This window comes from Atractosteus spatula, chromosome 7, assembly GCF_055471065.1.
Source record: "Atractosteus spatula isolate fAtrSpa1 chromosome 7, fAtrSpa1.hap1, whole genome shotgun sequence".
NCBI lineage: Eukaryota > Metazoa > Chordata > Actinopteri > Semionotiformes > Lepisosteidae > Atractosteus > Atractosteus spatula.
The window spans coordinates 53721610-53732720 of NC_142712.1; the positions used below are offsets into that span (position 1 = coordinate 53721610).

The window sequence follows — 11111 nt, forward strand, 5'->3', positions numbered from 1 at the left end:
TTACAATGGAAAACAAACTAGTAGATCTATCATTATTGTTAATTTGCTATTACTAATTGGCAAATATAGTAAATCTAATGCAGTAACAATAATTAGTTGTGAAATAGAGTGATTTAATTTGGTACTATATACATCTTTAAATTATCAAAAGATATAGATTTCCATGAAAAACAAAATTCAAAAGAGCAATGACATATTCAATTCCATAAATAGACCATAGAAGAACACCTCCCAAGTTTCAAAACCAGTCATGATATCCCAACAACTGTAAGCCTCTTCATATTTTCCAAAAACACTGAATATCTCTCTTTTATAACCAGCAGATGTTATTTTATGCACTGTCAGGTACACGGCCCCCAGCAGTGTAAAGTGTGGGCATGATCACTGAGAAAGCAGAGAAAGCTTTCATTTCTAATTGGAAAAAAATGGTGTGGTTTTTAAGCCTTATGACAATAAAATAAGAATCAAGGGGTGTCAATCATTCAGGATGAACTACAAAACTTTCTCACAAAACATGCAGATCAAAGTGACTTTTTGTGTGAATCACAAAATCAAAGCAGTTCCAGGGTATTTTTTTTAATTTCCAATATATTTAACAAACAAATAAGATGAAGATTCTTAGCACTGAATTTACAGATGAGAAAGGTAGCACAGCTCCCTGTAATAATTAGCCCATTCATTATTTTGAGCTTACCCAAAGGAAAGCCTTCTATTTACAAAGCAAGAAGCACACTGCTCTTCATTTTGTCTATGAAGACACTGAAGCCTTTTGGATGTATTCATTGATAACTTGTATTATTGTTGAAACTTCTGCCATGGCACCTTTACCTGCAAGCAGAAACAAACGACTTCATTGTGGTGAATTATTGTATTAATAAGAGACGTTAACCAATTAATTTATTTACACTACCTGACAACCCAATTCCTTTACATGTGTTCAAGGAAATGTATAAAACATTTTCTGTCATGTGCATGAATATTCCAAGGATAACACACAGAGCTGTGACAGCATGATTGTATTTAGGAAACAAATTTATTTTACTTTCAAGATTGAAATGGCTGCAAAATGAAAGCGATGCAAGAATATGAGTATTATTAGGATTAGAATGAAAAAGAATGAACAATACTGTCTGTGCCCTTTGTATTTCAGTTGTGACTTCCAAATTATTAAAATAAAAGTTTCAGTGCGAAATTCTGGACATTCTGGAGTTTTACATGGAAGAACTGAGCATTTTTTACCAGTATATGTTATTAATTATTGTTAACTTTTGAAAAACAAAAATAACCTGTGGTGTAAACTAAAGCATGATCAAATATTTTTTATAAGGCTAACAGAAAAGAAGGAAAGCTGTGCCTCACATGGTACTCAATAATCCCTAAGAATAGCATACAGCCTTTCTCAGTCAAAAAAATCCTGATAAATGTACATTTTTGTCAAAATATTATGATACAACAATATAAACACAAATCATAAAGAAAACAGAAAAATGTGCTTACATCAAAACTAATATGAAGAAAATAAGGAAAGGGGGGAGTTGAATAAATGGTGAATTAAAAACAATGAATGATGAACAACATATTTTAGCTCTAACAGTTCAAGTAGGAAGCTGTGTCAGCATGCGTAGGCTGCAAAGGAACAAGTTAAGGTTTACTCCACGCTGAAAGGAACATAAATTAAACACAGCATTCCGGCTGTGGAGCCTTCTTTGGGATATTTTAGCTGTGCTGCTCTCAATAAATACAGTATCTACACATTAATACAACTTAATAGGCATTTAAAATAATCCCAGTCTACACCTAGCCCCGCAAGATAAGATTTTTTTTCTCTTGTTAAGACCTACCAGAAATAGAGGTTGTACATGAAAGCTGACAGCGGTGTGGGAGTGTAATTCAGTAGGAGCAATCCGGTACTTAGTGGATCACACCAGTTAGATCCGGTAGCACACCAGTGGCATATGCAGGAATTGCTCTACCACAGAGCATCCCTAAAACATATGTAATTAGGTTTACATACTCAAAGTACATCCACTTGCCTAAACTGCAGCCCACTACGGACTATTGTTCAGGATCTACTGTTCTTGTCCATATCTGAGTGACTGGTAGAGGACTAATGTTATATATATGCAAAAGAAGTACATAGGGATCAGACCTGTACATCTGAGTAAGATTAGAAATGAATTAAATCAGCCACTGGATGAGAAAGGAATGTCCCAGACACCTTGTAGCTTAGGCAAGTATTTGTCCTAAAAACCACGTAAGGAAGAACCACCTCTAAATGAGTAAAGAGCAGCAACACAAGAAATGGAGTAAAACTTTATCCTGTACTGTTAAGAGTTTCTATTTACATAATAAGAGACCTATTTCATGAAGCCGTTTTCATTTATTGATCTCAGCTTTTCACACTTATCCCACAGATTTCCTTTCATTTGGATACTCTCTCACCTGCTGTGCCTTCTCACGTGCTCTAGCCTTTGTTCTCCATTGGTCTACATCCCTACTTATTTCCTCTGTCTCCATCAATCCTACAGAAGGCTCAACAGAACCAAATGCGTTTTTCTTTCTACTGACGTTTCTTTATTTTAGATTTGCTGTTTAAATCTAAAGCTTCCAGTTTCTGAATCCTATAATTACTTTTGTAAAGAAAATTACAGATAAAACCATGATGACTATCAGAATTTGTATTTTCTTTTGGATTAAAAACCTTCCACATATATTGTGATGTTTAATAACTTAAATTCCCAAGGTGAATCCTACCCTACGCCCCTTTAAAATTTGAAATATGGAAAATCTGTAAAGATCTAGATGAATGAAACTCCAATCTGACAAACGTTTAGCATATAAAAGGCAGAGGGAAAAATAGAAGACAATTTCAAAAATGAAGATCTCAACTCATCATAATTACAGGAGTGAGATGAACAGCAAATTTCTTTAGACGTAACCACGAGGATGGTACTACTGTAGAGATACCAATTTAACAAATCCCCAAATTACTATGATAATGATCTAAATTTTTGGAAGATGTTAGTTACCAATGGATAAATAAATAATAAATTTATGGTTGAATAAACATCTGAGGAATAAAATTCAGTATTCATGTTATACAAGTTTTTTTGGGTTATTTCATTTGTCAGTCAATCCTTGTTCTTTACCAAATAAGTAAGAAGTATTATAAAAGATGTAATGTAAAATCAAGATTACTTGTTAATGATTAATTGCATTAGTATAGGACATTTCATCCCAAAGAATCCAATAGTGCTTACATATAGTAAAAGTTTCACTTTAACCAACAGGGAAGTATAACATCCACTTGGGTAATGTGTGTAAATCTACACAGCCCAACTACACAGCAGATTAGGTAGAGAAGTGAGAAACTGCTTCACCACACAGATTAAGGATGAACGTCAGGAAGGCCTGGCTTCTTCTGGATATGTGGACCATCAAGCAACCATAACTCACCTTCATCTCCACAAACAAGTTTTTTGGCAATACAAGGTATCTCAGTGTACCCAAACTCTTTCAGACGTCTGATCTGCTGGGCTGTGATAGGGTGTTCCCACATTGCTGTGTTCATTGCTGGGCAAAAGAGAAGTGGTCTCTTCAGATCCCAGGCTCTGACCACACATGTCTGTAAACAAAAAGCCCTTATTAAAGAAAAAGAATGAAAGATGGCAAGAGTATACTGTGTAAAGATTTGTGATACAATGGAAATGTAACATGTTATTAATAATTAATAATTGTATATGAATATAACTACACCCCCAGTGAATTTTAATGAAAAGGTTTTGTAAAGAGAAACATTATTTACAGAGACAGAGAAACTGAAGATCTTTACTACAAGGTAAGGTTCTTTGCTAGCAGCTGGTATGCAGAAGACCAGAATTAACATTTTTTGTATCTCACATATTTACATGTCTGAAAATCACCTTGCAAAACATTATGGCAACTTTTCACTTACAAGTAGGAAGTGAGCTGGTCTGCACTGAATTCCAAGTGTCAATGAGAGGTGGAGGAAATGCTGACCTAAATATGAGGTGATTAAGGGCTGGACTAACAAGGTCCTGGGTTTAAAGTGTTGGATTGAAAAGGTCATTTGGGTATTAGCCAATATCCAAGCACATTTTATAGTATGGCCACCCAGGACATTGTAAAACTTCTTATCACATTGAAGAAAGATATGAGATGTGAAAAGGGGGTAAAGTGATTTCTTTCTGCACAAAGACTTCTTCTGACACAAGACATTCCATGCTTAAGCACCTTTGAGTTATGGCAGGGATGGGAGTTAACTGATAAGAGACTCCAAGTGCAAGATAGAGACCCCCTAACTAAGGAAAGATCAAACCTATATTCTGAACAATACTTTGATCTTATTGTTCCTTGCATGCAATAAACTCAGTTGTTTAAACTTCATCTGGGGGGATCCAGTACTTATCTGTTACAACAACATATATCATGCTGTTGCACCCCCCACTAGAATGGAACCAAAGAGATAAGCACTTATCTCAGAGATAAGCACATCCTGGAATTACTAGGAATTCCTCTCACTATCTGACCTGAGACCTTAGTGACCTAAGCGGTGACCTTATTTCTTATAAAGCTCTTATGAGTTTTGCAGCTACATTTTAAGAAGCACAGAAGATGAAATAACAAATCACTGTTATTTAATGCAAGAAAGAACTTCTGTGAAAAGGTAAATGCAAAACATAGATGCATTAAGATTTTTTCATGCTTACCAAAAGATTGTCACAGATACCACTGGCAATTTTTCCAAGAGTATTGGCATCCAGGGGAGCTATCACCAGGAGATCAGCCCAGCGTCTCAACTCAATGTGCAGAACGGGATCAGAGCGGTGTGTCCACATCTAGAAAAAAAACATCAAACAAGCACATCAGACAAGAAATTACAGCTACGTTATGTTGTTTGGCATTATTTTCTTATTAGTCTTCAATATAATCACCAAGTTAGATAACAGTAAAAACAGAAAGAAAACAATAGGAAAGATACATTTGTATTGGCAAATATCATAGAACAGAAATGGAATTTCATTGATGTCACTATTCAGTACACTTCCTGTTCCTTTAAAAGTATTTTAAAATGATGTACATGGAAACTGCAAAAGGCAATACAAACCCCAGTTTGAAAATAAAATAATGTGCTGGTTTCATCTGTATTGGGTAAGAGATTATAAATGCAAATGATAATAAATTAAACATTTTCCTAATGTTTAATTTATTAATAATTTCCTTCATAAAAAAGACTAAGGTTTTGATATTTTCTGCATAAGAATTCCCCTTCATATTTTTTTTCATTGTCAGTTTTCAGATTTTTTGAAACCCTACTGCTCTGAGCATATTTTCTGTGGATGTATTTAACTATATTTTCATGGATCAACACTCACATTTTCTGTATGTTATTTTAATGAATATTTCTGAAGTCAGCTTTCTGTTACAATACTATACAACCAACAGAGGTTAGAGTAACCGAATGTTCAGCAGTGTTTGTAGAGAAGATCAAAAAAGAAGCACTTGTGAATACCACAGTGCTGCAATGCACTCAAGGCACTGGCAGGGAGCGATGCCATAAATCTTCCTTCTAAACTGCTTTCCACTTTCAGATAGTATACGGCAATAATGATATAACTTCATTATTACCTACAGCTGCAGTACTGTTTTGGGAATACTATAGCCTTATTGGAGTATTATAATATAGACACTTTCAATAATTTGTCTCTTTAGATATATTTTCTGGGTTTTTAGACATATATAATTACAATGTGTATATGTCTGGGTGGTATATTTGTGGGTGGTGGCTGAAAGCAGATGTGGTAAAGATGCTTATCATGCCATGCCATAGGACAACAGATTGTTCAATTCACAGTTTAGAGCAAAAGCACTTAAACAAAAGAACATTTACATAAACATAGCCATCGCTGGTGACCAAATATTTTACTATAGATCTTTCAACATTTGGAGTGATCTTCAAAGAATGGCTGTGTCAGTCTAGATTTGGAGGTGCTTTCGAATTAACAATCTGAACAAATATCCAATACAGGGTCACAGAAGAACCAGAGCCTATCCTGGCAAGCAATGGGTGGAAGGCTGGCCACCTCCTGGACAGGATACCAGTCCATCGCAGGGCACACCCAGACACAGACACCAATACACTTACACCGGGGCCATTTTTTCCCAGATGCCATTGTATGTTTTGAAACTGTGGGAGGAACCTGGACCAACTGGGAGGAAACCCACACAAACATGGGGAAAACAAACTCCATACAGACAGCATCCCAGGTCTGGAATTGAACTCAGAGCCACAGTGCTGGGGATAAGCAACATTAACCACTGTGCCACAGTGTTGGCCAATATTGTCATCTTGAACTATAAATTAATAAATACATCTAGATATATTTTCTCCCCATTAATTTCGCACCCAAAATATATTTATATAGAACCTGTACCTCCCACTCATCCTTATCACTGTAAATCTGGACCTCAAGATCTTCAGTCTTGTAGAAATGCTTGGCATGATTTGTGGTGACTACTCGCACCTCCACCTAAAAGACAACAGTGTGTTGAGACCCTTTATCACATCAGATACCATAAAAGAAACTGGCCAGTTATTTCTGCTTTCTTAAGTGTCTTAACATCGGTATTGCAAATGCTACTTGCCAAGGAAGCCATATACTGGATTACTGAAACCCTTCATGCATAGTAAAGTGCACATATTCCTAAAACACATTTAGTTTTAATAACATAATAAAGCAAAAACTCCAGCAAAAACATGAATGATTTCTATCACAGGCTCTATAAAAATGGGTCTTTTAATTTATTTTGAGTAGTTTGAGAATTCATGAAACAAAGTGTCACACCTTTATCCCTACATTTAGCTGTAAATAGCCTTTAATAAAAATGTTCCTAGACAAAATAGAGATCAAACACTATGTTAACACTGCACTTTTCTACAGTATCTAAATTTATGGAATATAAAACAATGGATTTTGAATCAGACTTTTTAAGATAAGCCAATATTTGTATTTGAAGCAGCATGTCCATATTTTGTGAACAATTATGTAAGAGTTCACCCACAACTCTGTTGCAGTAAACATCACTATTTAAGCTGACCACAGTATAACTCTAAGAACTATTTGACATTTTAAGCAGCTGGGCATTCTGGCATCCTAATGTATCATTTCTTCCTGACACAAAATTCCATTCTTTACTGGGTAACATACAAGGTTAGCCACTGGTGCAACTGATGTGTAAAAGGGACTCAGCAATATATATGCTTTAATGTTAATGTTCGAGGAGACATATTTCCTCTCTGCTTGGCTCTCCGGCATAGTTTTGAAGTATGAGTAGGTAGCTACGTCAGCATGCCTAGGCTGCAAAGGAACTGGTAAAGGTTTATTCCATGCTGAAAGGAAAAGAAATTAAACAAGATTTTGGCTGTGAAGCCTTTCGAAATTTAAGTTTTGAAGTATGCCTATTGCAAAGACCTCAGAACTGATCCAAGACTTTTTGCATCTCTACAATACTATACATCCTACCATTACATAAGTGTCTAGATTGAGTTTCCATTGACCTTTACAACCCTCCAAAAGCAGAAATGAATACACTCCACTAAGAAGTGTTTTTTTTTCCCGATATGGCAATACTATTAGCTCTAACATACTTTTCTCTGATTCAACTAATTTCACAAGGATACCTTCAGCATTTTAAACATTTTAAATTTGCCCTCTACAATTTCTTGCATTAGGAATTCGTCTTTTCGCGTACCCCAGCTTGCTCTCCATGAGACACAGACACACAGACAGGGAGAGAAGCTTGGGGTCAGAGCGCGGGGTCAGCCATTGTACAGAACCCCTGGAATTAAATATGTAATTACAGGTGTTAATCTCCAAGAGTTATCTTACATAAAGGCTATTTTTGTATTGGTTCTCTAATTTAAGGAGGAAAAATTTTCACACTATACGACTTTAATGTTTCACTTTTCATATATGGAAATACATCTTAGTTTAACCTACAACAGACCAGTCAGACTAATTTGCAACTCACAGGTGTGGATTTCAAACACAAATACAATCAAAGCAGGTAGACAAATGTGTTTTATTACTAGATTAAAATAAATGAAAAATGCTTGTCTGAACATAGTTTATCCATATTTTACATAAGACTTCAATCTCTCTAGTTTTGTATCCATTTCAAGATAGGCAGTTCTGTAAGAATTGTTAAATTGTTAAATCCCCTAAAATAAATTCAAAATACAGACTCCAGATGACAACACAAGGAGCTGTGCACCTGAACAATCAAAAACATTACATTTGTGAATATTCTGTAAAGAAATAGAGAAATATAAAAAATAACTTCTCATATTCCATTTTAACTGTATATTCTTCCCTAGAAACTGGCCATATTTACCTGCAAAGTGAGAGGTTAAGACACCATTACAAATGATGGATACCAAGTTATATCACTGTGTATAACAGAAAAACTTGTAAACTGAATGAAATAAGATCATTTAAATTCATGCTGACAATCACGCTTTCTTTGTGTTCAGCATATATTTAAATTGGTCGATTTCAAAACACTATGAGGATATGCAACATTTAGAGAAAGGGGACATTCAGGTAATACTGTAAACCTAAAAACCCACCCCAGAAAATTGAGTCCACTTAGAGGAATATTAACAATAAAAGTTTTTAACATTTTTAGCATCTTGGCATATGAGAGACATATCAGCTCTCCAAAAATAAAGCTTAAGAAGTCATTTTTGGGATTGCCTAAGTATTGGGTTTGTTAAGTTTTTTGCAAGGCAAACGTGGTGATATCATGTTCTAAAATAGAAGGTCCCAGTTCCGGTCATCTGGAGCCAGAGCCCAGCAGGTTTTCTAAGTCTCATTTAATGATAAACATCTTAAAATCTTACAGAAACCATACTAAACTTTAATCAGACCAATTCCAATCTCTTAACTCAAAGAGAGTTGGAAAAAAGCTAGATCCTGAATTTGTGGACTGGAGTTGGAACTCCCTATTTTATAAATTATATAAAATCTTGCTTTCCAGCATCTTAACAAGTATTTAATAAGACCTAAGTTCAGCATTGACAATCAGGACAGAGCAGAATAGAAGCGTAAATGAAAAAGATCATACAATAGGTTGGAAAAATGACATGATTTATTTATACTGATATTAAAAAAATCAGGTATACAATTAATCTTTATTAAGTAACCTACATATCCGGATCTTTCTTGGAAATGTGATATTATTTTAGTTTTATTTCGGGAGTGGTGAACTTTTACATTTAACTACAATAGTGTCTGAAGCGTGTTAAACAGACATTTTTAAAACAATTTTACATTCCAACTTTAGCAATAGCATTTAGCATGTTCAATTCCTCAACAAAACCAGTATTCATAAACCGAAAAAATGAAGGAGGCTATATGGTTTCAAAAAGTACTTTATTTTCTAGCAAAAAGACAACCGCACAAGTCCCCAAAAAGGTGCGCGTATCACACCTATTACTTACCCTAGGTAATTCTAGAAGTTTTCTGACCAGCAAGGGTAATTTTATGGCTGCTACGCTACCAGTTACCCCAATCAGGACACGAAAATTAGAAACGGTGTCAGTTTTTGAACCTATCTCTCTACCGAGTACGCTTCCAGCTGGCCGATGCATGCCTGTTTCCTTAACACTGCCGGTGTAAACCGGAAAATGACGGCGAAGAAACCAAAAACGAGGAGGAATGACGGACATTGAACGAAATTTCATTTAGACTTTTGGGGATGTTTTATTAAATCAAAATATTATCATTTAATATTTTAAATTCAAGTTTAAATAATTTATTTACACAGATTTAGTAAAATCTAGAAATAAACCTTAATACTTAGATAAGAACCCCCCTGTACATATTGGTATACGCGACACTTGACGGAAGTTGAGAACCGAAAGAATGGGTGACGTTATGGAGGAGGGTTCCACGCTTGTGTGGAAAACATTGTAGATGCACTTTATTGCACTTTTTCCCTCTCAGCTAACAAAGTTGTACATTTGTTAATAACTCTTCAACAGCTTCAGGATTAGCGTAGATAACATGGACTTTGATTAAAAATGTGTATGTATTCGGTATACCTGATCATTTTTGGAAATATAAATTCTCCTCAGTATATGAAATTAAAAGTACAGGACAAATTCATTAGGAATAAACCGTACATTTTCTCTCAGTTTACAGATTTAAAACAGTAAAGACCTACAGTGAGACTATATGTAAACTCCCCACCTATTTGGATTTACCTATCCAAACACCAAGTTATGATTTATTATTTCTTTTTGTTTCTTCTTGATTTGTTCTTTTTTCTCAAAAATAAATCGGCACATTTGAAACACTACGATCCATAACATTTACAGCCTCGGTCTGCACTTAAGGGACACTTAAGGTTCCTTGATAAGAACTGATTATACAGAGAGAAAGGAATGCATTCAGTTACAGCATAAAACTACTGAAAAAGTTTTTTGTAAAAAAATCTGCGCTCATAGTGAAAGTGGTAACAGAAGCTTACGTTGTACTAATTAAAATGTCACCAAAACGTTAAAGAAACTGATGTAATCACATTATATAGAGCTACTTATTTTAATAATAAATACAGCATAATTTAAAATAATATACAATGTATGTGGTAGAAAAACGTTTGGAACAGATTTTGAAACATGTGATTTCAAATATCATATAAAAACGTTTATAGGTGTACCATAATCATAACAGGTCACAGCCATATTTAATGTGCAGTGAACATTACTTGAACTCAATAACGTAGCTCATTTGATGACCCTGAATCGGATGTTTTACATTTCAAGAAGCATGGGTAAGCCAACGTGAACAGTATATTTTATGAGAATTTCCTCATTGTTATAGTGTCGTATATTATGTCATGGAATTGATGCGTTCCAGTCAAAAAGATAATCTGGAGGGAAAAAAAATCATGGTACAGTCAATAAACACAAAGATGCAATTGTATAACAAACTGATATTAAACATAAATGTCGTCTATGGACAACGAAATATTATTATAAACGTATGTTGCTGAAGCCGTAATCATCCATTCTGACAGAAAACACT

At 34.8% G+C, this 11111-nt stretch overlaps 1 protein-coding gene across 1 annotated transcript; it reads right to left on the reverse strand.

The window, feature by feature from the left end:
* Positions 1 to 225: 225 nt before the first annotated feature.
* On the reverse strand, positions 226 to 9698 carry ppcdc (phosphopantothenoylcysteine decarboxylase). Its single transcript, XM_088921726.1, has 5 exons — positions 9524 to 9698; positions 6456 to 6551; positions 4731 to 4859; positions 3457 to 3625; positions 226 to 828 (listed from the first exon to the last, which is right to left on the reverse strand). The coding sequence occupies exons 1-5, from the start codon at positions 9671 to 9673 to the stop codon at positions 749 to 751; spliced, it is 624 nt and encodes a 207-aa protein (XP_088777852.1). The 5' UTR covers positions 9674 to 9698; the 3' UTR covers positions 226 to 748.
* Positions 9699 to 11111: the final 1413 nt, after the last annotated feature.

Excerpts from the sequence above, each read along its gene's own strand:
- ppcdc (XM_088921726.1), bottom strand. The coding sequence starts at position 9,673 with ATGCATCGGCCAGCTGGAAGCGTACTCGGTAGAGAGATAGGTTCAAAA. Across the intron at positions 6,552-9,523 it reads AACTTCTAGAATTACCTAGG|GTGGAGGTGCGAGTAGTCAC; the intron begins GTAAGTAATAGG and ends GTTGTCTTTTAG. Across the intron at positions 4,860-6,455 it reads GTGATAAGGATGAGTGGGAG|ATGTGGACACACCGCTCTGA; the intron begins GTACAGGTTCTA and ends TTTTTTTTCTAG.